Raw genomic sequence first — 27742 nt, forward strand, 5'->3', positions numbered from 1 at the left:
GGGAGTTTTCTTTTTGGGGGGGGAGGGGGTCTCCGTCGATGGGGAAGAAGAAGAGGAAAAAGTGTGGAAAACATACGGCTCTTTTTTTTTTTTTTTTGTCCAGGGCCGGTTTGTGACTCTTAAGGGGTCACTAAATGAACCGTTATAAGTCGAGGAGGGTTTTTTGCGGGGTGCAGGCGGGGGGGAGGTCTCCGTCAATGGGGAAGAAGAAGGGGAAAAGTGTGGAGGGTTAAAAAAGACCCAAGTCCCCCTTCCCCTACCCCCAGGGCCGGTTTGTGACTCTGAGGGGTCACTAAATGAACTGTTGTAAGTCGAGGTTTTTTTGGGGGGGGTCTCCGTCGATGGGGAAGAAGGGGGGAAAAGTGTGGAGTGTCAAAAAGACATCTACAAGGTGCCTTCCAACTCTTGTTATTGTTATTATTGTTATTCAGAAGTTGTGGGAGCTTCTGGTGGCGCAGCAGACTAAAGTGCTGTTAAGTAGCACCAGCTGCCTGCAATTACTGCAAGTTCAAATCTCACCAGGCTCAAGGTTGACTCAGCCTTCCATCCTTTCGAGGTAGGTAAAATGAGGACCCGGATTGTGGGGGGAATAAGCTGACTTTGTATAAAAAAGAACACCGCTTGGGGGGGGGCGTCAAAAGCCCTACTAAGCAGGTATATACAAAAAGTATGAAGGCTATTGCTTAACGCATTGTAAGCCGCCCTGAGTCTCCGGAGAAAGGGCGGCATATAAATCGAACCAATAAAATAAATAAATAAATAAATGTTTTTAAAGGCGTAGGTTATGTGAGCTGCCATTCCTTTCTTCAGTTGTTCCCCGATCCGTCAATCAATGAGAGCGGTAGCTAAATAAACTTTGTTTGGTCAACATGCACTTTGGCATTGTGTATTTCTACCCAGATGGGAGTCCCTTCCCACTGCCTATTACAAGAAAGGAAAACGGGTTGGAACAAACAAAGAGCTCTTTAGCCAATCAATCAATCAACCAACCAATCAATCAATCAACCAATCAATCAATATGAAGTGGTGTGTCAACAACAAGAGATTGAATGTCTCTGTCCTGCAGTTTATGAGGTTTAAAAAAAACCCAAAAAGAAACCCAAGATGCTAGAAATCAAGATTGGAGGAGGAGTGGGGGGGAATGAAAATTTGGGAAGATCTGCTTTGCTTTAGACTAGATGACCTCTGGGGAGCCCTTCTCGTTCTTATTCCGGGACTTGGTTCGAAAGGGTCATGGTTGTGATAGCCTAAAGGGGGTTTTTTGGGGGTGGTGGTGGCTTATTTTGTGGGCGTGGCTTGATGGTCATGTGACAATTGTTTAGGATTTAGCAGAGGTACTGGTCTACCAGGCTTTTAACTGCTTGCAGAGCTGTACCGGTCTACCCATGTGTTCTTGGAGCGTTCTGGTCTACCCATTTATTATTATTATTATTATTATTATTATTATTATTATTATTATTATTATTATTATTATTATTATCATTATCATTATTATCATTATTAATTCAATTTATATACAGAACCGGTAGTAACAAATTTTAGATTTCACCACTGTTTTGGTGCACACAGATCCCACCCTCTGAAATAAACCAGGCATATGAATCACACAGTTCATCTGAAAAGGCTGTCTTTGTCCATTAGGATCATTATTATTTTTAAAAAAATGTTTGGAATGAATCATACATAAAAAGGGTTGAACAGGAATTAGGCTATTAACACTCCTGCGGAGAATTCAAAGTTGTTGGTTTGTTTGTTTGTTTGTTTTTTTAAAAGTCACATAAACAACCTTCTAACCAGCAGTTTCTGACCCAGAAAATAATAACCAAAAAAAAAAAAAAAAAATGTACAGCCAAGCTCCTGTAAGGTTGTATAACAACACACGTAATCGCATGTACAAAAGGTGTCCTTGTGTTTTCTCTCCGTTGTAAACTCTTCCTGCGTTGAAAACTTGATAGTTTCTTGTTTTCACTGTTCAATCCTGTATCTTCAAAATGCTCCTTTTCTCTAAGTCGTTCATCTCCTTTAAGATGAGAGCGATGTTGTATCTTAATTCTTGGAATTTGGCCACGGGGACCTGATACGGTAAAACAAAATGAAAGGAAAATTCAAACTTTAAAAAGTTGAATCCGAATCTTTCTAACCCCACATTTATTTAATAATGTAGGTAAGTTCTTGACTTACAACGGTTTGTTTAGTGGTTTTTCAAAGGGTCCTTCTTCGCACTTAAGTGTTGTGGTCCGCCAGCAGCCTGCGGAGCTGGCAGCAGAGTCGGACAGTGAGGAGGCTGAGGAAGAACAGGGGCCAGTCCTGTAGTCTGGGGTAGGCCCGGATGAGGGCTCTGCGTCAGAGGCAGAGATGGGGCTAGGGCCATCTGGGAGTGATGAGCAGACTCCAGAGCCCGCAGAGTCAGACAGCAGAGAGGCAGAGGAACAAGAGGAACCTGTTCCTAGTGTACACATGCGCAGAGCTGCCAGAAGGCAAGAGCAGCTAAAGCAAAAGGGACGACTTGGGAGTAAGGCCAGGAGATGATTGGCCCCTCCCATAAGGCTTAAAAGAGAAACAAAGACACTTGGGCCTTTTGCAGGAAAGCAACGTTGCTAACTTGGTTTCCAGTCGGCATCTCTTGTTTGTTTCTGAACTTTGTGGGGCTTTGCCAAGTAAGGCTTTTGGCAGGGTGTCAAAGAAGATAAAGGTTGGTGATTATCCCGAAGGACTTCTTCCGAAGGACTTGTTTTTGGCAACTAATTGGGACTCAGCTGGGAATGAACGTAATTCTCAGCTGTTACAATAAAATAGGTTTGTTTGGGACTAATTGTGTCTTGTAATGACTCCGTAAGCCTAGGTCCCAACACTATGATGGGTTGCAGAATCTCCATGGTTACGTGATCAAAAATTCGTTGACTTGGTAACTGACTCATATTTATGACGGTCGCAATGTCCCAGGGTTCCTGTGATCCCCTTTTGCCACCTTAGCAACGTCAATGAGGAAGCCAGATTTACTTAACCACCATGTTACCGATGTAAGAACTGCAGTGATTCACCTAATAACTGCGGTGAGAAATGTCATATAAACGGGACAAAATTCACTTAACAACGGTCTCGCTTAGTGGTGGAGATTTTGGGCTCAATTGTGGTCGTACGTCGAGGACCACAATTGAGGTCTCCTGTTGAAATCCAATGAACAACGCACCGCACTTCACAAATACAGAGATGTACAATTAAAAGTGTCTACGGGTAAAAATGAAAACACCTGTTCTGCCCCAAAGAACACAGCACACACAAAGTCTGTACAAAACTTAAATTTTACTAAAATAACTCAGTCTTTTCCAAACAAAAGCTGTTAATAAACATTCTTAACAGCCTACAAAAAAACCAAAGATAAAGTAATCACAATCTTACGAAGGTTGGCAGAAAGCCCAGAAGCAATTTTGCAGAGAATCCAGACGCGAAGGAGAATGAACTAAAGTTGTTCCCTACAAATTGCTTCAATTGGCGTTCCTCCTTAAATAGGCTAAGGGAGTGGCCAATTAGCCCCAAGCCTTACTCTTGAGGAGACCTCCTCCTGAGGAGCCACTCCTGCCTTTTGGCAGCTCTGCGCGCCCGTGCATCGAGAAGAGGCTCCTCCTCTTCTTCCTCTTCACTTATGGGAGCTTCTGAAGGCCCTGGCTGAATCCCTGCCTCTGGCATCACATCTTCTCCAGCCTCCTCATTGTCTGACTCAAGTGCCAGCTGCACAGGCTGCTGGCGCAGCACCACACCAGCCTCCTCGCTGTCAGAATCAGCTACAATCCGCACAGGCCATTGACGGGCCACAACAACACCTTACATCAGGGTAATGATGATTTAAAGCTGACCAGCCCTTTAGGACTGAGGATGAGTCAGCAGGGTTATTGCCCTTTTAAGAAGCTGTCTATATAAGGGAGGCCATTAGAGGGCGTCTCTATCTCTCCTCATGTATCACTCTCCTCATCCCATGTATCTGCATTGTAGTTCTCCGTGTAGAGTTGAAGAGGACTGATTGCTTGTCTGGCTTTGCTTAGCATGTGTATGTATATAACTTGTATATAAGCCATTGTTTGTAAAGAGAAAACCTCTTGTGTCCTGTATTTGGCTCCTGGGTTGTCTCAAAATAGTTGTCACAACTGTAAACACTCTGACACCTTAGAACGACAACGACAAAACACTCCCTAGATTTTGTATAAAAAGAATTGCTTTTCTGTGTTTTCTTTAAATTTCTACATTTTAAAAAAATGGTTTTTTTAAAAAAACCTCATTAAACTACACAATTTTTTTTGTGTAAGAAAAAAAGTTTTCCATCCGCAAAATTCACATTAGTCTACGATTCGGATTCTGAGGTAAATTAGAATCCCAGACATAAAACACGGATTCTGGGGAGCATTTTGAGCTGAAAAAATCGATGCAAAATTCAAAGGAACTTTGCCCCAAAAACAAGTTTAACTACCATATTTTTCAGAGTATAAGATGCACCTTTCCCCCCCCCCGAAAAAAAGAGGGTGAAAATCTGGGTGCTTCTTATACTCCGAATGTAGCCCCGCCCAGCTTCTCAAACGGAGGTTTCAGAGGCATCAGAAAAAAGCATCAGAAATGAAGCTTCAGAAAAGAAGCCCCCAAACAGAGCTTCAGAAAAAAAGCCTCTGAAAGGCTTTTATCTAAAATAATATGGCAAGCAACAAAAGAAGAATCAGTAAAGGTTCTAACCAAAACAAATCTGGAAAAATGACACAATAACCAACAGATCAGAAGAGGTTAATCTACAAACCAATACCAAAGAAAGGAGATTGAACAGAGTACAGCCTCTGAAAGAAGCTTCAGAAAAAAAAGCCTCCAAACAGAGCTTCAGAAAAAAAAGCCTCCAAACAGAGCTTCAGAAAAAAAAGCCTCCAAACAGAGCTTCAGAAAAAAAAGCCTCCAAACAGAGCTTCAGAAAAAAAAGCCTCCAAACAGAGCTTCAGAAAAAAAAGCCTCCAAACAGAGCTTCAGAAAAAAAAAAGCTTCAGAAAAAAAAGCCTCCAAACAGCTTCAGAAAAAAAAAAAAAAACTATTTTTCCTGAAGCTCTGTTTCGGAGGCTTTCAGAGGCAGAAAAAAAAGTTTTTTCTGAAACAGAGTTTCAGAAGTTTCAAAGGCAGGGAAAAAAACAAAACAAGGCACAGAGCTCACAACCAACGAACCTGTTGCTAAAATTCACCGGGAAGCCGATCCACCCGCCAATCAGCTTTTTTTTTAAATTTTCCTCCCCAAAAACTAAGGTGCATCTTATACTCTGAAAAACACGGTATCTTCCTAGCAAGACTTACTTCAAAGCGATGAGCAGATCCATCCGAAAGCTTCAGCTGCATTAAGATGGAAGGCTGCAAAGCCCTGGCCAGAGAGCTGAAAACAAACACATTAAACACTGTGAGAGAAGACATAAAGAGGACAGGCAGAGGTTCTGAATCAAGATTTGGCAAATTTATTTCCATCCCCCCCCCCCCCCCATCACCAGGAGAAGCCAATAAAAGAGAGTATCTGTTGCTCGGGGTTAGACTCTGGGGTCCTTGGTGCTCTCTGAGCTTGCTCTTTTTCTTGTAGACGTTTCATTACCGAACTAGGTAACGTCATCAGCACTGATGATGTTACCTAGTTTGGTAATGAAATGTTTGCAAGGAAATCACCACACTCAGACAGCACCAAGGACCCCCACAGCAAAACAATTGGGTTGAAGTCTACAAGTCTTAAAGTTGCCGAAGTTGGAGACCCCGATCTAGAACAGAGGGTATTCTGGGAGTTGAAGTTCCACAAGTCTTAAAGTTGCCAAGGTTGGAGTCCCCCGATCTAGAACAGAGGGTATTCTGGGAGTTGAAGTCCACAGGTCTTAAAGTCACTAAGTCTGGAGTTCAATTCTGGGAGTTGGAAGCCCACGAGCCTTTAAAAAGTCACCAAGTTTGGAGACCCCGGATCCCGGAAGCAAAATCAACCTCAAACCACCTCCCCACCGGGGGACACGCTAGAATTCCCAACCTGGTTGAAATGGCGACATCAACTCTCCACTTGAAGTCTTCAATTCTGGGAAGCCGGTTTCCCTGTTTCTGAAGAGCGGCTTCGAGGAGGGGGCGTCTGTAAGAAAGAAGAAGGGGCAATATTGCCTAGAAGGTAGAGCAAGGACTCTTAAAAGGCAACAGGTTGGAAAAACGGGCTGTTTCTCCAGGTGAAAGGAAAGGACATTATTATTTTGTTTACGGAGCGGAGATGTCAGGTTTCGAGGTCGTCTCAAATAAATTGCATTTCAAACAAAGTCTTTGAAGAAAACTCCCATTTATTTAGCACGACATTCTAACTCTGACTCCATCGCAGCCAACACTGACTTCCAGACCCAAAACCCTCCCTTTCCGTTCCCCACTCCCCTGCACTCATTGGCCATCTTCCAAGTCACTCTACCCCTAATCTACTGCTCCAGATCAAAGGAATTTCCCCCCTTCCATCCCATCTCCTAGGGGATATTATCTCCAGGGAAAATAAGTAGGTGAAAAGTCAAACGTCCCTTTCCAGATGCCTCTGCTTCTCCTTCTTATATCAGCACTAGAGTAAATGCAACTTGAAGTGCTGACAGGAGAGTTATGTTTGCGCTAGTTGCAGATTTTTCCCCTATTGCTTCCTTGAGAGATTTTATTGCAGAAAACAAGGCAAGCCTAAAAAGAACATGATGGGAAAACTGACTAACCTGTTCCCAAAGACCACAGTTGCAAAATCGGCGATGAAGTCCTCTGGTATCCTGAAAAAGAAGGATCGATTAAAACCCAATAACTTATTTCCTTCTCAAATTACCAGACATTTATCTTTGAAAGGTGAAAAGAGGGAGGGAGGGAGGGAGGAGGAAGGAAGGAGAAAGGAAGGAATGGAGGGAGGGAGGGAGGGGAAAGGGAGGGGAAAGGGAGGGGAAGGAAGAAAGGCGGGAGGGGAGGGGAAAGAAGGAAGGGAGGGAGGGAGGATGGAGGAAGAAAGAAGGAATGGAGGAGAAATAACGCAGGGAGAGGAAGAAAGAATGGAAGGAAAAAAGGAAGGAAAAAAGATGGAGAAGGAAGGAAAGGAGGGAGGAGAAAGGAGGAAGAGAGGGAGAAGAAAGGGAGGGAGGAAGGAAGAAAGAAAGGAAGGAAGGAAGGAATGGAGGAGAAATAAGGCAGGGAGAGGAAGAAAAAAGGGAATGAGGAAAAGGAACGAAAGAAGATATGGAGAAGGAAGGAAAGGAGGGAGGGAGGGAAGGAAGGATTCTGAAGTTGTTTTTAACCATCTGCCCTGGAAGATTTAATAAAGACCCCCACAATTTACAGACATCACCCTCAGGATGGGCCAAATCCCTTGGGCCATCTAATTTTTTATGGTTAGGTTAGTCATAGAAAAAAGAAACCGGTTTTTTTTTTCAGCCGAGTGAAAACCACACACATCTATTTGACATGAGAGAAAAGGAGGAAGGGAACACAGAGGCAAAAGAATTTTTTTAAAAAAAAAAAATAGATAGATAGATAGATAGATAGATAGATAGATAGATAGATAGGGTGGGTGGATGGATGGATAGATTAGATAGATGATAGATAGACAGAGATAGATAGATGATAGAGATAGAGATAGATAGAGATAGATAGACAGAGATAGACAGAGATAGATAGATAGATAGACAGAGATAGATAGATAGATAGATAGAGAGATAGACAGAGATAGATAGATAGAGATAGATATAGATAGATAGATATAGATATAGATATAGATAGATAGATATAGATATAGATAGATAGATCGAGATAGATCGAGATAGATCGAGATAGATAGATAGAGATAGATAAAGAGATGATAGATAGATAGATAGATAGATAGATAGATAGATAGATAGATAGATAGATAGATAGAAGGAAATCTGGAAAAGCAGTTAAGAGCGGGAAAGAGAGCCAGCACAGCTAGCTGGGGGATTCTGGTAGCTGAAGTCCCCATAACCTTAATGGATGCTTGGCAGATTCTCATCTGAAGCCTCTTACAAAAACAACCCAAGCTGGACCCAATGGCCATCCGTTCCGCTAAGGTCTCTGCCAACGGATGAAAAGGAGGCCTACCTGAGCAGTTTCAAATCTTCTTTAAACACCTGTCAAAGGAAAAGAGAGAGAAGACATTAGACAGCCAGTATTTTGTAGCTCATGATTCCACTGTGGGGTCTCTGGGCTCTTGGTTACGTTTTATCACCAAGCAAGGGAACGTTATCAGTGCTAGAAGGGAGTGGGAGAGGAGGAGGAGGAGGAGAGCTGTGAGGTCCTAAAGTCTCTGACTTTGGTTGTTTTCTTGCAAACTTTTCATCACCATACAAGGGAACATCATCAGAGCTCATTCATCGTCAGAATTTCCTTGGTGTTTCACCAAGTCAGGCATTATAAAATTGATTGGAATCTCCGCATCCATCCCCCACCCGCTCTCCTCTTTCGCATCGGCGCGATTCAAATTTAAACCACGAAGACTCACTTCTTGCTTGAGAGACGACGGAGGGAGCCTCAAAGCTTCACGGAGCAGGGTATACATGCCAGATAGGAGGATTGCCAGCTGTTCCTCTGATAGATTGGCACTCTCGGCTACCATCTTCACCGAAGCTTGGCACTCCTTCCCTTCCAAGGCGCTGACAGCGGCTATCGAAATTAAAAAAAAAAACCAAATAAAGATGACTCCAACAATTCCTATAAGGCTGTCCCCGGAGTAGCATCGTGGACCCGATTATGCCTCCACAGACGTAAATACTCAAAGGCACAAACACTGCTCTGACCTCCCCCTGTTGTGACCTAGGCTTGAGTAGTCCCAAAAACCTCTTTTATTGCAACAGCTGTGAGGAGGAGGAGGAGGAAAGCTGTGAGGTCCTAAAGTCTCTGACTTTGATTGTTTTCTTGAAGCGTTTCATCACCATACAAGGGAACGTCATTAGAGCTCATTCATCGATTGATTTCCAGCAAAATCAGCTTTAGAGGTTATCTTTGAAAGGCGAAAAGAGAGAGGAAGGGAGAGAGGAAGGAAGGAGAATGGAAGGAATGGAGGGAGGAGAAAAGAGGGAGGGGAAGGAAGGAAAGGAGGGAGAAAGGAAGGAAAGGAGGGAGGGAAGGAGAAAGGAAGGAAAGAAAGGAGGGAGGAAAAAGAAGGAAGGGAGGGAGAAGAAAGGAAGGAGGGAAGGAGAAAGGAAGGAAAGGAGGGAGGAGAAAGACGGGAGGAAGGAAGGGAAGAAAGGAGGGAGGAGAAAGAAGGGAGGGAGAAGAAAGGAAGGAGGGAGGGAGGAAGGAAGGAGAAAGGAAAGAATAGAGGGAGGGAGGAGAGAGGGAGGGAAAGGAAGGGAAGGAGGGAGGAGAAAGAAGGGAGGGAAGGAAGGAAGGAAGGAAGGAGAGGGGGACTGAGCATTGCTGGGAAAGCTAAGTTCAAAGCTTTCCTTAAAAGGAAAGCTGGGCCTTACATATCCAGGGTGATAGTCGTATTGACTAATTATGAATTAAGTTCCTCCACCAAGGTCTTTCTCTAGGCCAACCTTCCCCTTTCCAAAGAATTTCACTTCTCCTTTGCTATCTTTTCAAGGACAGATAAAAGCCTGCTGGTCTGCCAAACATTTTAGTTTTCTTGCAAATTTCTCTTTCACATCCCCTTGCTTTGTTTTGTTTTTTTAAATTTTATAACACAAAGATCAAGGCCAGGAAACCTAAGCAAAACCTCCAGGGACACAGAAATATTTTGAACGAAGGGAAGAAACGTTTAACTGCAGTGAGATGGGAAAACAGAACTAATTTTATTTCCAGGCAGAGAAGATAAATTTGGAAACGCTGCAAGATCCTGCAGCTGTCAAAAGAAAGGATCCTAAATAAGAAGCAAGGTTTGTCGTGAATGCGGCTGCTTGAGGGCTCCTGGATTGCAGCTGAAAGGCGAAAGGGAAGCAGGATGCTCCCCTCCCACATTGGGGTAGACCAGGTGCTTTGATAGAAAAACACTTTGTGTGTGTGTGTGTGTGTGTGTGTGTGTGTGTGTGTGTGTGTATAGGTCTTTGGTTAGTCGTCCTGGAAGCACGAAGCCGAGAACACCAGCCTGAAGATGACGAATGAGACTTCGTCGAAACGTCGCCAAGACACTTCCAATTACGTGGGAGAAGACCCAAATAACCAAAGACCTACATACAAACACCCGCGAAAACCTCAGAAAATACGTGTGTATGTATGTATGTATGTATGTATGTATGTATATATATGTATGTATGTATGTATGTATATATATATATGTCTTCGCGGGTATGTATATGTAAAAAGTTAAAATCTCGGGTGTTTTCCCGCGTCATTAAAAGTCTGTTAGTTGAAATGCTTAAAATCCTGGCTAAAATCCCAGTTTAAGATCCTCCAAAATCCCAACAAAACATTTTGTAAGGTCTTTTGAAACTCTGGCTAAAATCCTAACCAACACTTTAAAAGTTTTCTTTTTGGCAACCTTTCAACAAGCTCTCTAACTTGTCATCATCGGGGCCCCTACTTTCAGTTTAGTTTATATATATATATGTTTTTGTAGATTTTCACAGGTACAGGTATGTAAGTCTTGGTGTATTCGGGAAAAGACCCGAATACACCAAGATTTAGATATATATAATCCCACTACACAATATGTCTTTGGTTATTTGGGTTTTCTCCCGCGTAAAATTGGAAGTGTCTTGGGGACGTTTCCACAAAGTCTCATTTATCATCTTCAGGCTGGTGTTTTCGGCTTCGTGCTTCTAGGAGCAATTGCTCCTAGAATTGCTCATTGCTCCTAGAAGCATGAAGCTGAAAACAGCAGCCTGAAGATGCTGAATGAGACTTCGTCGAAACGTCGCCAAGACACTTCCAATTTTATGCGGGAGAAAACCCGAATAACCAGACCTACATATATATATATATATATATATATGTATGTATGTATGTATGTATGTATGTATGTATATATGTATGTATATATGTATATGTATATATATCCCACTACACACACATATATACACCAAGACTTACATATATATAATCCCACTACACAATATATCCCACTACATACACACATATATATGTATGTATATGTATTAATAAAAAAACCTCCCAAGCATTCAATTCCAAAGATCACCCATCCTCACGTCCAAAATTCCAGAAACGCTGAAAACGATCAAAAGCCAATTATTTCTTCCCCCTCCCCTCTTTTAGGAGCTCGCTTTGCTTCCTTCTCCGAGCAAGAGGTATTTTTATTTTTTTTTTACCTTTCAGGAGTTTCCGGAAAATCTCTTTTTCTACTTCTTGTAGACTCTTGGCCATGGCTTCCACCTGGGGGGGTATGCGAGGCCCCCAAAAACTGGCCCTGTTCAGGCTGCTTTCGCCGGCGAGCCCCGGGGGCAGGTAAGGGGGCGACACCCCCTTCCCCGCCGCCGTCATGGCAGCTCCTTGGCCCCGCAAAAAGAAGGGCGAGGCAGGCGCTGAGTTGGTTTGCTTTTTTTTTTTTTTGCAAAGCGCTGCAAAAGCAAGAAAAAGCAGCCGATCGCTCACGTGACCTTCCCCATTCCCGGGGAACGTTCCATTTCTCTCGGGCGCTCCCTAGCGACGGAAAGGCGTAACTGCCCGACGCATTTTTTTCTTCTTCTTTTTGCTGGAGGATGGCTTTCCAGGCTCGCTTAAGCGATTGGTCGGATGTGACCGAGAGGCTTCTGGGAGTTGTAGTTCTTCACATCTGGATGGGCAAGTTTTCGTCTCCAGCGGTGTGGTAGCTTCTTTCTGGCTGCTTTTGCATCCTCCAAGCAGCCTGATGGGTTCTCTTTACACAGTGACCACATGTCCTTTATTATAAAGGGCGGTATTTTATAACATATAAAGTTGTCCTTTATTATTATTTTTTTTAAAAAAAAACTATTTTGTTCTTTATTTGGGTCATTTAATTTTTACCAAAGGGACGTGGTGGCTCAATGGCTAAGACACTGAGCTTGTCCATCAAAAGGACAGGAGTTCAGCGGTTCGAATCCCTGACGCTGCGTAATGGGGTGAGCTCCCGTGACTTGTCCCAGCTTCTGCCAACCTAGCAGTTCGAAAGCCCGTAAAAAATGCAAGTAGAAAAATAGGGACCACCTTTGGTGGGAAGGGAACAGCGTTCCGTGCACTTTTGGCGTTTAGTCATGCCGGCCATATGACCACGGAGATGTCTTCAGACAGCGCTGGCTCTTCGGCTTTGAAACGGAGATGAGCACCGCCCCCTAGAGTTGGGAACGACTAGCACATATGTGCGAGGTGAACCTTTACCTTTACCTAATTTTTACCATAGCACACTGTTCTTCGTGGTCAGGTAAAAACTATGGATATTTAACGGTCTTTTAAAAATGAATTTACATATCATACAGTTGGATATTTTTTTATTAGAAGGCGTGCTCTTGAAAACTTTTCCTTAGTTTGGCTCTTGAGGTTTTTTTTTCTCCGCAATGTTTTAAACGTCACTTTAAAATCTTCATCATCTTTTTTTTTCCAGGTTTCCATTTATTTTTTTCCAAGAAAATATGGTCATTGGAATTATCTTTCACGTCTTGCCTTACCTTGAGATAGAGATTAAGTTAGAGGCTGTCCTTGAACAAGGTGCTGAACTAAGCATGGCCCAAATCCAGCCTGTGAGATTAGTAGAGCACGAATGAATTAATTAATCGGATTAACACTGATCAGGTCGCACATTAGACTGGATTAGTTAGTCCAATGTTTCTCAACCTTGGCAGCTTGAAGAACTATAGATTTCAGCTCCCAGAATTCTGTGCTGGCTGGGAAATATTGGGAGTTGAAGTCCACATATCTTCAAGCAACTGAGGTTGAGAAACCATTAGCCCTTGCTCATTTGGCTATCTACAAGGGGAGAATTTGAATCTGGAGCTCGTCTTCATTGACTTTATCAACTGATGGCTGATCTTCTCTGGGCTGGGAAGGTAAAGAAAGCTGGAATTGGTTAATGCTTGGATGGCCCCAAATTGTAGCTAAACTGGAGAGTAGAACCGATAGAAGAGAATATTTGTAGCTCTGGGTTTAACTCTGGGGTCGTTGGTGGGGTGTTTGGTTGTTTTCTTGCAGACATTTCATGACGCAACTAGGTAACATCATCAGTTCTAGAAGGAGTAGGTTTTGCAGAGTGGAAGAGAAGAAGGAGAAAGGGAAGGGGAGAAGAAGAACTGTAAGGTCCTTGGTGCTCTCTGAGTTTGGTGGTTTCCTTGCAGGTATTTCATGACCCAACTAGGTAACATCTTCAGTGCTAGAAGGGGCTTGTATATGAACAGAGAGCAAAGCTCCACTTCCTTTTAGCCCAGCCAGAAACACTGGTGCAGGTGGATGGATGGATGAATGGATGAGAGACACTGATTTAGATAGATAAATGGGATGGATGGATAGTTGAAAAACACTTGTGTAGATAGAGAAATGGATGGATGGATGGATGGATAGATGAAGTTGAGAAACAGCAGTGTAGATAGAGAAATTGATGGATGGATAGATGAATGGATGAGAGATACTGATTTAGATAGATAAATGGGATAGATGGATGGATAGTTGAAAAACACTTGTGTAGATAGATAAATTGATGGATGGATGGATAGATGGATGGATGAATGAAAAGTTGATAATACCTGTGCAGATAGATAGATGGATGGATAGATAGATAGGTGAATGGGAGAATAGATGGATGATTAGTTGAAAAACACCGGTATAGATAAATAAATGGATGGATGGATGGACAGATAGATGGATGGGTAAAGATGAGGAGGAGGACTGTGGGGCCCTTAGTGCTCTCTGAGCTTGCTCGTTTCCTTGCAGACCTTTCACTACCCAACTAGGTAACACCATCAGTACCAGAGACGAGTGGGGTTTGCTCTTATTCTTACATATCATCATCATTACAGAGAAACCTCCTACAAGAGCAAATTCCCCCCTTCCTTGCGGCTCCCAAGGCGCATTCCCAACCCTCCAACTCAGGGGGCGCTGCAGACCAGAAAGAGACCGCCCTCCTTGCGCGAACGCGCTCTCCTCGCACGTCCTAGCCAGCCGGAAGTTAGCGAAAGCCACTTCCGGCAGCCGGCCTGCGCTGGAGCCTGAGGCGATTTTTATTTTATTTTTTTTCGTCGTTCGGCGCGGCGGGACTTCTTCGCCACATGGCGGCCGGCTGAGGGCGGCCTAGGCCCGGCTCGGCTCGGCCTTTTCCTCGTGCTCATGGCCGGCGAGGAGCCGCAGAAGTTCCTGGCGCCCGACGAGCCCGGCGCCGTCTTCCCGCCGCCGCCGCTGCTGCGCCACCCGCCTCGCCTGGGCGACGAAGGCCCGGCCTGCCTGGACGTCAGCGACTTCGGCTGCCACCTCTCCTCCTGCCACCGCACCGACCCGCTGAGACGCCTGCACGCCCACAGGCGAGGCCCGGGGATGTGTGTGTGTGTGAGGGGAGAGAGAAAAAAAATAATCCTCCGCCCGGCCTACCTCGCGGGGTTGTTGTGAGGAGAAACCGGGCTCTTGTTTTTAGGCAGCCTCCCCCCCCCCCGTCGCTGACTGGGGGATTGAACGCAGAAGGAGGGCGGGGAAAGGGGGCGGGCAGGGGGAGTCTATATCTATATATATGTATATTTATGTATGTATATGTATATATATATATATATATATGTGTGTGTGTGTGTGTGTGTGTATATATATGTATGTATATGTATATGTATATATGTGTGTGTGTGTGTGTGTGTGTATATATATGTATATGTATATTTATGTATATGTATATGTATATATATATATATATATGTGTGTGTGTGTGTGTGTGTGTGTGTGTATATATATATATATATATATATATATATATATATACACACACACACACACACACACACACACACACACGTTTATGTAAGTTTTCACGGGTATATATGTGTGTATAGTTAATATTTCGGGTTTCTTCCCGTGTAATTGTGGATATATCCCTAAAAGGGATATATCCACAATTACACGGGAAGAAACCCGAAATATTAACTATACACACACACACATATATATATATATATACATATACATACATAAATATACATATACATATATATATACACACACACATACATATATATATATATATATACATATACATACATAAATATACATATACATATACATACATATATATATAAATTTGATTTATATGCCACCCTTCTCCGGAGACTCAGGGCGTCTTACAATGCGTTAAGTAATAGCCTTCATACTTTTGTATATACCTGCTTAGTAGGGCTTTTTGGCCCCCCTAAGCGGTGTTGTTTTTTTTATACAAAGTCAGCTTATTGCCCCCACAATCTGGGTCCTCATTTTACCTACCTTAGAAAGGATGGAAGGCTGAGTCGATCTTGAGCCTGGTGAGATTTGAACTTGCAGTAATTGCAGGCAGCTGAATGTTAATCACAATGCATTTTAGTCTGCTGAGCTACCAGGCTATATGGGAGACCCTCGTGCTTTCCCCCCCTTCTTCATTCTGGATGACAGAGAATCTCCATAGACACTTCCTTCCATCGCTTCTTGTCTTGCCTTGAGGTGCTTTGGAGAATAGGTTGAACCCCCTCTTCTCTGTGGCAGCCCCTCAAGTATTGGGACAGGCTGTGGTGTCACTCCTAGTCCTTCTTTTCATTAAACTTAGGAGCCTGGATAGCTCTGCAGACAAAGGCACTGCAATTTAACACCAGCTGTCTGCAATTAAAGTAAGTTCGAATCTCGCCAGGCTCAAGGTTGACTCAGCCTTCCATCCTTCTGAGGTAGGTAAAATGAGGACCCGGATTGTGGGGGCAATAAGCTGACTTTGTATAAAAAAGAACACCGCTTAGGGGGGCCCCCGAAAGCCCTACTAAGCAGGTATATACAAAAGTATGAAGGCTATTGCTTAACGCATTGTAAGCCGCCCTGAGTCTCCGCAGAAGGGCGGCATATAAATTGAACCGATAAATAAATAAATAAATGCAAGAAATGGTAGTTATTTGCTGATTTTGTCTTTGGGAATTCTCTGAATTGCTACCTTTGCGGTTATTTTTGTACATTTGTGGTGCCTTCCGTGCTTATTTGTGGATATATAGTGGCAAAATATTTCTGTTGCCTGACACACATCTTCCCAGCTGAAGTTTTAGCATTGGCTAATTCACTATTGGCAGCAGCTTTATAAGTAACATAACTACAGCAAATATTGCTGTATTTGTAGAGGAGTACTGTTTTTGAAATGCTTTAGAAAAGAAGTGAGGTTTGATTTGATTGCTTTTGTAGGAGACAAATGTTGTGTTTATCTTCTACCTCTTTCATAATCCCAGTTTGGGGCATTTAAGGTAGAGTGTTTGGGTTGTTTCTTTTTGCAGAAAATTTGGATGGTTAAGAAATAACACTGACTTAATGACACATAATCAGTTGGATTACTTAGAATACTCTGCTTTGTAAATGATAACTTGTTACATCTGTATGTTACCCAGTTCCCAGCAAAACTGAGTGATGACCAATGAAAAACATTAAAACTAAGAAAAAAGATACAATGAGAAGCAAAACAATGAAAGATGGGAAGGGTGGCAAGATTCTTGAGATAGTCCTTTAAAATAAGTAATATTTCCTGCTTCTCTTACTTTGTTTCAATATTGACATTTTCTTTTTCAGATGGAACTTAACTTCTTGTGGCACAAGCGTAGCCAGCTCCGAATGCAGCGAGGAGCTCTTTTCTTCGGTCTCTGTGGGCGACCAGGATGATTGTTTCTCTCTCTTGGATGATCAGGAGTTAACCTCTTTTGACCTGTTCCCTGAGGGGAGTGTCTGTAGCGATGTCTCTTCCTCCATTAGCACGTACTGGGACTGGTCAGACAGTGAATTTGAATGGCAGGTAAAATAAATAAATAAATTATGAGTTTGCAGTGGCTTGGGTGAAGGGGAGAAACTGTGCTGTCCAATAATGCATTTGGAAGCTTCCAGAATTGTTAGAACAGCCCTCAAAATATTAGACCAGCATTTCTCTCCTTGATGAGTTTCCATACATAGTTTCTTGTCTTGCCTTCTGGTGTTTTGGACCCCCTCTTCTTTGTGGTAGCCCCTCAGATATTGGAAGACTGCTGTCATATCTCTCCTAGGCCTTCTTTTCTCTAAACATGCCGAATTCCTGTAACTGCCCTTTGTATGTCCTTATCTCTCATGACAAAAGATTTTGGAAGTCCTGTGAAAGGATGGTGGGATCAGGTTTCTCAAAATCACCAACTTTTAAGATGTGTGGATTCAATTCCCGAGCTGTGTTGGCTGGGGAATTCTGGGAGTTGAAATCCACCTGTCTTAAAACTGTTGCGGGTTGAGAAACAATGCCTTAGAACATAGTTATTAAAAAAATAAACACTGCTTCTGCAGTAGAACGTCTTACATGTTACTCTATTTAGGCCTGAGTGTAGATTTAATTTATATAGCAAGTGTTATGCATGATTAAGGGTGGTATTCTGATTCTATTCTCTTTAAGCTGCCTGGCAGTGACATTGCAAGCGGGAGTGATGTGCTGTCTGACATCATTCCCAGCATCCCAAGCTCCCCTTGCCTGCTTCCAAAAAAGAAAAACAAACACCGGAATCTCGATGAACTTCCCTGGAGTGCAATGACCAACGATGAGCAGGTAAATCCTTGACAATTTGGAAGACCGGCGAGTCTCTTCCAAAATACGGTCCTGGGACTGGGAGCATGGGGGCATGCAAAGGAGCCAGATCAAATAAGAAATAATTTACCGTCTCTTACGGTAAATTATGCTAGCAAGAGAGTCAATTAGACTAGTTAGTTAATTAGACCCAAATCTGAAGGAATGCAGGTAGTCCTTGACCTATGACCACATTTGGGACTAGAATTTTTGTCGTGAAGCAAGGCAGTTGTTAAGTCAGTCATACCCGATTTGATGTCCTTTCTTGCTGCAAGTGTTAAGCGACTCATTGCCTGTTTAGCGAATCAGGCAATTGTTAAACAAATCTTTCTTTTCTCATTGGCTTTGCTTGTTGGAAGCCAGCTAGGAAGATTGCAAAAGGCATTCTCACAACTCTGAGATACTGCAGCCATCATAAATACATGCCAGTTGCCAAGCAGCCATTTGGCTTCTGTAAGCGATGCCTTTCGGCAAACATTAGTCATGTTAAATATTTGTGGGTTTTGTTACCAGGTGGAATATATTGAATATCTGAGTCGGAAAGTCAGTATGGAAATGGGTCTTCGAGAGCAGCTTGATATTATCAAAATTATTGATCCCACGGCTCAGATTTCACCCACAGACAATGAATTCATTATCGAACTGAACTGCCTCACGGATGAAAAGCTGAAACAGGTATGTGAAAGCAGTCTCTGGCCTTGCAAACCCAAAACCTCTGCTCCCTTCTCACAGCCTGTCTGAGATTGTTCGGCTGCATATATCTCTGTAAATACTAACAATTCTGTTCCAAGGTCTCCGACTTTATACTTGAACGAGTTCAAACAGCAAATGCCACACTGGATTGAGTGTAAAATTAATCAGAAGCAGTCAGTGTAATACAGCCAAGATACAGAGATGGGAAGGTCTGGGGATAAAAAAATGGAAAAATTAGGAAAAAAAACAGGGTTTTTTTCAGGTCCCCCCCCAAAGCCATTTGGAAAAAAACCTGTGCCCCCCCCTCCCGATTTTTCCAGTTTTTTTCCAGGCCTTCCCATCTTTAGTCAAGAATCTATAAAGGATGATCTTTTTTAGCACAAAATAATAATAATAATAATACCCTTCCAACAGCTGTTTCGGAGGAAAATTATATGGTGTCCCTTTCAGACAAAAGCTTTGTCCCTCTGGTGAAGGAATTCCTGAAACATTAACTCCCATTTTGCTATGCTGCTTTTCTTATAAAAGGTGAATGTTGCAGCTAATAATTCTCCACCTATTCAGATTTCTAACCACACCAATACATTTTATTTACTGCAGTTTCTTGTCTGACTAATTGAGATTCTCTTTTGGCTGAACGTGGTTGAGTTTTGTTTTGCTGTTTGTAAAATATGCTGTACTTTGACCGACATCAGTTTCATAAGCACTACATTTTTGTGGTTGGGTTTTATGTTGTGTCTTTGAATTTGTTTTCTTTTTGAATTGGCCAATGACTATAATAAAGTTTATTATTGTAATCACTGCTTAGGTCAGTCTGTAGCCTTGAATCAGATAGCTGGTGTTTCTTTACTAGATCTGTGAGATACCTAAAGCAAAACTTGGTACAAATACACACACACACACACACACACAAAATTTGTGTGTGTTTTGAGTGTGTAGGGGGTGGTTTTGAGTACCAAAATTGAACGGTTCCACACACAGATTTGTGAAAAGGTCCATTGCTGAGAGCCATGGTGGCGCAGTGGTTGGAAGGCAGGATTGCAGGCTAATTCTGCTGACTGCCAGCAGTTTGATTATCACCGGTTCAAGGTTGATTCAGCTATCCATCCTTCCGAAGTCGGTAAAATTAGGACCCAGATTGTTGGGGGAAATATGCTGACTATAAACCACTTAGGGATATAAAGCACTGTGAAGCAGTATATAAGTCTAAGTGCTATTGCTATTTTCCTTCCTTCCTTCCTTCCTTCCTTCCTTCCTTCCTTCCTTCCTTCCTTCCTTCCTTCCTTCCTTCCTCCCTCCCTCCCTCCCTCCCTCCCTCCCTCCCTCCCTCCCTCCCTCCCAGTGGTTAGAATGCAGTATTGCAAACTAACTCTACCCACTGCCAGGAGTTCAATCCTGACCGGCTCAAGGTTGACTCAGCCTTCTGTCCTTCTGAGGTCTGTAAAATGAGGATCCAGATTGTTGGGGGCAATAGGTTGACTCTGTAAACCGCTTAGAGTGGGCTGTAAAACACTGTGAAGCAGTATATAAGTGCTATTGTTATTACAGGATATTCTCTGCTTCTATCCTTAGCATTCTTTGTTTCAGTAACATATACAGAGACAGAGGAAATCATTTTGACGTTGCTCTTAGTTATAACTATTATGAATCAGAACCTTTATACTCTAAAACCATCCAAGGATCTATCAACGCATGGTTTTAAAGCATTTGGGATCCCCAAATATCATCGGACTCGTAAAAGATGCCTTAGAATTGCTTTTCTGATGATGTGGGACACCTTTAAAAGACCTGCATAGAATTTGTTGCCGTAATATCTTTTTTTGGGAAGGGGTGGGGAGTCTATCCCAGTTCCTAACCCTTTGCCACTTCCCTGTCCCTTTAGGTCAGAAATTACATCAAGGAGCACGGCCCTCGGCAGCGGTCTGCCAGGGAGACCTGGAAGCGGAGCAGCTACAGTGGGGGCAGCGCCAGCGGTGTGAGCGGCGTCAGCGCCAGCAGCAGCAGCGCCAGTATGGTCAGCTCGGCCAGCAGCAGCAGTTCAAGCATCGGGAACTCGGGTTCGAATTCCAGCGCCAACCTGAGTCGGGCTCATAGCGAGAATAATTTATCGACGAGCGCTGCGGAACGCATCCGGGATTCAAAAGTAAAGCTCCCATTTTGTGGTCATTTAAGCAAACCCATTGTTGCTAGGGGCATTTTTGCCCCAAACTGGAAGTCGCCGTAAATACAGGACAGTGGCCGAGTGTCTGAATTGTGGTGCTGTGGAGGGAGTGTGGCAGCTGTTGGAACTTCAGAAACTGGCCATAAGTACCATTTCAGGGGTCCATCATAACTTTGAATGGTCAGAAGTCAAAGTCAGAGAGAGTCAGAAGCCAACGTTTCTTTTTCTTTTCTTTTCCTTATCTCCTCACGTCTTTCTCCCCTTTCCCTTCCCCTCTCACTGCTCTGTTACTTTGTATTTCACATTTTATATTACCTTACACCCTAATTAAAAATGTATTATGGATTAAAAAAAATAACTTTGAATGGTCGTAAGTCAAGGACTGATACCGAGACATCTGTATCTTTTTAGAGCAGAGCCTAAAAAGTCGTGTATTTAAAATGGATTGTGATTTATATATGTATATGTGTGCGTATGTGTGTGTGTATATGTGTATATATCTATCTGTATCTATCCATCCTCTTTCTATCTATCCATCTATCAATCCTCTATCCATCCATCCTCTCTATCCATCCTTTATCTATCTTTATCTATCTATCTATCAATCCATTGTCTGTGTGTCTATCTATCTCTATCTATCCATCCATCCTCTATTTATCTGTCTATCCATCCTCCATCTATATCTATCCCATTGCCACGGGATCAAAATTCAAGACGCTTGGCAACTGACTCATATTTATGACGGTTGCCGTGTCCCAAGGTCACATGATCCCCTTTTGTGACCTTCTGGCCAGCAAAAGTCCACGGGGAAACCAGATTCACTTAACGACCACGTTACTAACTTCACAACTGGAGAGATTCACTGAACAACACATACCGGTGTGTATGTTTTGAGAGCGGACCTCAGGATTGCATTGTTTTAATGTGTGCCAAGGGCGTTCACAGGAAAAAAAAAATAACAGGGATGATTAAAAAGCTCATCTCCTCTCCTCTGATCTTAAAAGTGAAAAACTGAGTGTGCCTTTTTTTTTCTTCTCCTCCTCCTCCTCCTGTTTCGACAGAAACGCTCCAAGCAGCGCAAACTTCAGCAGAAGGCTCTGCGCAAGAGGCAGCTGAAAGAGCAGCGGCAGGCGCGGAAGGAGAGGCTGAGCGGCTTGTTCCTCAACGAAGAGGTCCTGTCGTTAAAAGTGACCGAAGAGGACCACGAAGGAGACGTGGACGTCTTGATGTGAGACGGGAATGTCGCGATCGGTGTTCTTTCTAAGCCTTAAGCTTCACTCTCTTGTTTACATAACACTTGTACCAAAACGAGGATTGAATCAGGACTAGCTGTCCTCCTCCTCCTCCTTCTCCTCTTCCTCCTCCTCCTCCTCTTCCTCTTCCTCCTCCTCCCACCACTTAACCTGTGATTGACTAGTTTGGGTTGTTCTGCTGCTTTTCTTTTTTCTTTTTGCAAAATCGTAGGAAAATCAGGAAGACATTCTTTTTTTAAAAAAAAATAAATACGTAGGCTGGAGTATTTTGCTTTCAGAGCAACCCACTGGTTAAAAAAAAAAAAAGCTGCATTTCTGTCTTTGATTTCATTAAAATTATGGAAAGAAAACCCTTGGGTTTAAATTGGAAAATATTTCCTCCTGTCTTCCCGCGATGTAAGTCTTAACGGTTAAAGGAATATAGTCTGCGTAAACAAGAATACGCTTTTGCCAGGACTTTTTGTCTTCTTTGCCACTGCAGTTGTATCAAAGCCTAAAACTTCATAGCTTAGGTTTCCTGGAATTACCACTGTAATTTCATTTAATGTGGGGGTTTCAGAGCTGTGTGACTTAACGCTGTGTGACAGGGCTGTTCTGGTGATCCAGTTGGTGGTTTTAAACCTGTGTTTTTCTCCCTGCTTTCCACAGCAAAGCAAGTATATTTTGGATTAGTCACAATAATCCTTTACACGTAGAGCTTGGTAGGCATTTTGTAGGTGATCTGGAGTTTGGTATCAAGCAGCGGAGAACAGATAAGAAATGCTTATTGACAAATACATATTTCTTTTTTTCCCCCCAATGCATGTATTTCTGCCTCTGTTCCAAATCCCCATAGTGTCTTGTGCCTTAAAATTAATTTGATTTCTTTTTTTTTTTTCCCCTTGTTGCTTAATATGGAAGTTTTGGGGGAAAAATGGCAAGAAGAAAGAAGATCAAAGCACCCCAAAGTTCTTCAAAGCATAATTTAGCTCACCCTGCTTCTTTTTTTTTTTTCTTGAAGAACCGCAAAGCGAGTTGTACATAAAAGAGAAATTTTTATATTGAAAAAAAACCCCCACATGTTACAAATTCAGCGTGAAGGGCCGCATTGGCCTTTAGTTAACATTGATAGCTAATATTGAAGAAGTGCCACGAGATGAAGAAACTGCTTAGGCAAATGTATTTGAAAGAGTATTGCAGTATTCTATGATGTTGCCTCGAAGTAATTTAAGCTTCCATTATTTGTGCAGAAGGACTGAGATGTATTTCTTTCTCTGTTCCAAATCCCCATGGGGGGGAATTAATACTTTGATTTTAGATGCACATGCTTCCAGAGTCAAGCTGTGTATTGCTTGCTTTCGGATAGAAACAACTTTCTCTGTTTTAAACTAACCATTTTGTTCTTTCATCTGATTTAAAATCTAGACGTGATTAGACAAAACTGTAGTTTGCCTGTAGTTGACTCATTCCAGCATTTTCAGATAATCTGTAATTAAGAAAAAGATTTATTCCAGGTATGCATGAAGCAGTAATCTTTGATGACTGAAACAGAATGTGAAGCTTTTCTGGGGGGTTTTTCTTCCCCCTGGGGTTTACACAGGGGAACTATTTAAATTGTATTTCAACATTCTAGTTGATCCATATTAGGGTAATGTACGCAATATTGGATAGATGTCAAATATTTATAGATATTTAAAATTCACTAGATTATTTCTACAAGACAAATTCCTCTTTGTTTCAATTTTTAATTCTGGATTGTAGTTTTGGAGCATAGTTACATTTAGTTATAATCATTGACTCTGCTCAAGAACAGGAAAATTATTCTAAAGTACTGTAGCCAAATCATACTCTGTGAGTACTAAGGCGGATTAAAATGTTATAGCCCAATACTCAGTGTTGTAACAAATGTTGAAGAAGTGTGACCCCCCTCTACATCTTCTAGTCCTTTATTTCTATAATTACCCCAAAGTTTCCAATTGCTTTAATCCTGCCCTCCCCAGCTAATTTTTCACCTCTATGTGTGTGTGTTAAAATAATGATTGTTTACAGTGACTCACATATTGATTCCTGGTTAACATCTGCTAAGGTAGTTTTAAAAATTCAAGATGCTTTTGACTAAGCTGTGGTCTAAAGCCACATGTTTTTGGTTTTTCTTATTTTTTTTTTACAAATTTAAAAGCAATGTTAGAATATAGAAAGGAGCTATTTTGTAGCTCGTTGCCTGTGTTCTATTTATTGTAAGCTGTTTACAAGCTGCATAAATATTTAATAAAATAACTTAAGCAATCGAGAGAATAAGTAATCCACTTCTCTCGCAAAGCTTAGAAGGAGCACTGAAAACCTGATTTTTTTTTTTTAAAAAAAGGCTGTTCTGTTAGCTGAATGTAACTGAAAAACCTGTTTACATTTTGTGTCTGTCTGTGCATTCTGTTTCCTCACCCACTACAAATGTTCCAATAAGCCAAGTATTTGACTTTAAACAAAGGAGAAAAGTTCATGTAAAAAAAAAAAAGATTGCCTAGAATGCTTTGGTAGTTCCTAACAGCTGAGATATTTTCTTGATCTAGAGTAAAGATTTTACTCCTTTCCATTTTGTTTGTTTTATTTTTCTACATGGTGTTGAAATAAAAAGAGTTTCTAGAGACAAATTATCTGCATCAAATTGTATATATAAGCGACTGTAAAGTCCTTTTCAAGGATCCTGTATCATAGCTGTAGAGAATCTTATAGAACATTAGCCAAATGTCTTAATTCTAAAAGAAACACTAATAGGTTTGTGCTCTATCTCTTCTTGAATTATCCCCACCTCATCCCTCTGGATCACTTCAGCAATAGTTAACTCGTCGATCCCTTTTGAAGGTTAGTAACCCATTTTTGGTGATCCAACAGATCCACGGTGTTTCTCATGGCATTCTCCGTTCTTTTCGTACGTTGGTTTAGGATTCAGTTGCTGGGGGGAATCCGATTGAGAAGGTTACTCTTCTTCCCTCTGAGGTCAATGTTTCTGGACGCTCTTGAGGTCTTGTGGGAAACTTGAGGTGATTTATATGGCAACTTGATCAGTCCATTCAAAAGTGATCATTAGTAAATCAGGTCGAGATCACGAGCTTCTTACCTAAGTGTGGGCATGTGTGAAGGCAGAGAGCAGTGCATGTGGCCTCAAATGTGCTATTTATAACCTGGTTGAGAGACAATAGTGTGTAAAATGGACGCAAAGAAATGTGAGCTTCATAACCAAAGCAAAGAGAGAGTTTTTAACTTTGGCAAGGATGCTTCGGATGGAGATCTATCTAGCTATCATCTATCTATCTATCTATCTATCTATCTATCTTATCTATCTATCTATCTTCTATCTTCTATCTGAACTGTTTCCTAATTTTCTGCCACAATGTATATTGAAACGGATGTATATACAATTTTTCATTGTACATTCTGTATCTACTTAACTGCAGTGTTTGTAGAATCGACTCCTTTTTTGTTCTTGATGTTATGAAAATTTTAACAGCTAAGTATAAAATACTGGGCATCATGGTTTGTTTGTTTTTTCCCCTCTTTAGCTCTGAATTGTATTTAAAAATAATAGTCTGGGTTGACATTAAAGACAAGATATGCTGATGCAAAATAGCATGTGCCATGTTTTATCTGGAAAAGGGTAGCTGGGAATTTTAGCTAATATTTGGGGGATATAAAACATCATGCTCATGTTGTTTTCATGTGGGTGGTTCCACATCTGAATGATAAGAAAACAAATTGCTTGTAATTATTTTATTCTAGAGGAATTCTAGAGGCGACCAAAAATAGGAATGGACATTCCTGATTCAAGATAGAATCTTACAGAGTTTGAAATCTAAAGCGGAGGTTGTAGGGCAGGAGAACATAAGCATAGTGGACAAATTCTACCAAAGGCAGGTAAGTTTATAACTACCGTGTTTCCCCTGAAAATAAGCTCTCCCCGAAAACATTTAACCGCATGCACAGCCGGTCCCCGCCATTTCCTCTGGTTAGGGTTAGGGAGAGAGAGCTGGAAATCCAGTAAAACGGCAAGAGGAGCCCGGTCTTGCTCCATGTGCCCCAAAATAATAAGACCTTCTTATTTTGGGGTTCAAAAAAATATAAGACAGGGTCTTATTTTCGGGGAAACACGGTACAAAATTTAGGAGTTTGGAGATTTACATTTACGAAGAATAAAATAGCTCCTTATTCACATTCAGAATTACTATAGTAGTAAATGTCTCTCAGATCACTCTGCTTGAAGCTTTTGATTGCTCCCACAAGAGGGAGCAGCTTTTTCATGCTTATCTGCTTTTAGAAACACCCCAAAGCAGCAGACAATGTCTTTTCAACGAGCAATATATTTACACCCTGAACATAAATAATTATTTAAGGGTCAACCTATTTTCCAAAGCACCAGAAGGCAGTTAAGAAGCAGCGGATGGAAACTAATCAAGGAGAGAAGCAACTTAGAACCAAAGAGAAATTTCCTGACATGGAGAAAAATCGACCAGTGTTGTTTTCAGAAATGATGGGTGCTCCCATCCCTGGAAGTTTTGAAGAAAAGATTGGACAGCCATTTCTCCAGAGTATAGGTATAGGGTCTCCTTTTTTTTTTTTTTTGCTTTAATTTATATGCCGCTCTTCTCCGGAGACTCAGGGCGGCTTACAGTGCGTTAAGCAATAGCCTTCATACTTTTGTATATTTATACAAAGTCAGCTTATTGCCCCCACAATCTGGGTCCTCATTTCACCTACCTTTGAAAGGATGGAAGGCTGAGTCAACCTTGAGCCTGGTGAGATTTGAACTTGCAGTAATTGCAAGCAGTAGATGTTAATAACAGTGCTTTAGTCCACTGTACTACAGGCTCTTTCTTGTGCAGTGGGTTGGACTAGAAGACCTTCAAGGTCCCTTCCAATTCTGTTATTTTGGGTTCGATTTATATCTTGCCTTCCCTCTTAAAACCTTGACGTGACTCATGTGATCACTTGTTTTGAATGGGAGGTGGTCTTAAGATGCATGGAAAAAGTAGATAATTGTTTGATGGAACCCCTAGCTAAGTTTTACCTCTTAAGCAAGTACATTTTTTTGGTGCAGAATTATGGGAACACTAAAAATGGCCTTAGACACAATTGGCTCTTCGTTCTAGGACAGTAGAAAGAGATTTTTTTCCCCCATTACGTGCCAACTGACCTTTTGATTAGCTTTGGAATCCGGTCACCAAGACACATTACCTTAAGTTGAAAGAAACTCACATTTAATTATTCTTGTATCCTTAATCTTTATAGAAGTTTGTACGCTGGCTCTGTTTTGGCTACAATGCATCTGTCTCCGATGAATTGAAAGCAAAGCCCAGAATCTAGAAAGTAGTGATTTATTACACGTTCTTTAAATTTTCACGCTTGGCTGTCACCAGGGTAGATCTGCCAAAACGGTTGACAGAGATGTTTAAAAAACCAGCAGGCAGAATAGTCAATTCTGTGGCCTTAAAATAAATGTATCTATTGACTGATAAAAAGTATTTGCAGGCTGATAAAACAAGTAATTAACGGAGCCGAACACGTTCTAAGGGCCTGTATTAAAATTCGGAGAAATCTCCCATCTGCTTGCCAATTGCCACTAATGCAATTTATATAAGGCTCAATTTCATCTCTCTATTTGCTGAACAAGCTATCGGATACACAAAGTGCCAAAATATATATACATGAGCGAGTCATCACCTGAGCTTAATTGCACACAAATTTCCAGCAGAGTTAGTATAAACGCAATTAGCCTATAAACGGTGTATCTGTTCTATCCGAAGAAGTGGATCGTCTCGGATAGGGCTTAGTGACATCGATTTCTGATTAATCATTTTACTTAATGACTCATCTGTAATCACAAGTGCAGTGAAAAACATTGTGTTTGTCTACCGGGCATCAAGTCACTTTGCCTTTGTTTGAAGAATCACTCTGCCAGTGTTGGATAGCAAGCCAATTTATTACAAGTCTACA

General features: G+C 41.8%; 2 protein-coding genes across 2 annotated transcripts; one reads left to right on the forward strand and one right to left on the reverse strand.

The window, feature by feature from the left end:
• Positions 1-1610: 1610 nt before the first annotated feature.
• Positions 1611-11624, reverse strand: COMMD5 (COMM domain containing 5). Its single transcript, XM_034425930.3, has 7 exons — positions 11268-11624; positions 8501-8661; positions 8101-8129; positions 6720-6770; positions 6020-6115; positions 5317-5392; positions 1611-2074 (listed from the first exon to the last, which is right to left on the reverse strand). Exons 1-7 carry the CDS (start codon positions 11437-11439, stop codon positions 1973-1975), a joined length of 687 nt encoding a protein of 228 aa, XP_034281821.1. The 5' UTR covers positions 11440-11624; the 3' UTR covers positions 1611-1972.
• Positions 11625-14040: 2416 nt separating this feature from the next.
• Positions 14041-25379, forward strand: FAM199X (family with sequence similarity 199, X-linked). Its single transcript, XM_034425931.3, has 6 exons — positions 14041-14420; positions 16666-16885; positions 17504-17653; positions 18185-18346; positions 20247-20507; positions 21587-25379. Exons 1-6 carry the CDS (start codon positions 14230-14232, stop codon positions 21755-21757), a joined length of 1155 nt encoding a protein of 384 aa, XP_034281822.1. The 5' UTR covers positions 14041-14229; the 3' UTR covers positions 21758-25379.
• The last annotated feature ends 2363 nt before the right edge of the window (positions 25380-27742 follow it).

Source organism: Pantherophis guttatus, chromosome 12 (assembly GCF_059756535.1).
Source record: "Pantherophis guttatus breed Tessera chromosome 12, ASM5975653v1, whole genome shotgun sequence".
Taxonomy (NCBI): domain Eukaryota; kingdom Metazoa; phylum Chordata; class Lepidosauria; order Squamata; family Colubridae; genus Pantherophis; species Pantherophis guttatus.

Bases quoted from the DNA above. Each gene is read 5' to 3' on its own strand.
- FAM199X (XM_034425931.3), top strand. From the start codon at position 14,230: ATGGCCGGCGAGGAGCCGCAGAAGTTCCTGGCGCCCGACGAGCCCGGC. The intron at 16,886-17,503 runs GTAAAATAAATA...ATTCTCTTTAAG, and splicing joins ACAGTGAATTTGAATGGCAG to CTGCCTGGCAGTGACATTGC. The intron at 20,508-21,586 runs GTAAAGCTCCCA...CTGTTTCGACAG, and splicing joins AACGCATCCGGGATTCAAAA to AAACGCTCCAAGCAGCGCAA.
- COMMD5 (XM_034425930.3), bottom strand. From the start codon at position 11,439: ATGACGGCGGCGGGGAAGGGGGTGTCGCCCCCTTACCTGCCCCCGGGG. The intron at 5,393-6,019 runs GTTGGGAATTCT...GTTTGTTTTCAG, and splicing joins GATGTCGCCATTTCAACCAG to CTCTCTGGCCAGGGCTTTGC. The intron at 2,075-5,316 runs GTAAGTCTTGCT...TTACCGTATCAG, and splicing joins GATCTGCTCATCGCTTTGAA to GTCCCCGTGGCCAAATTCCA.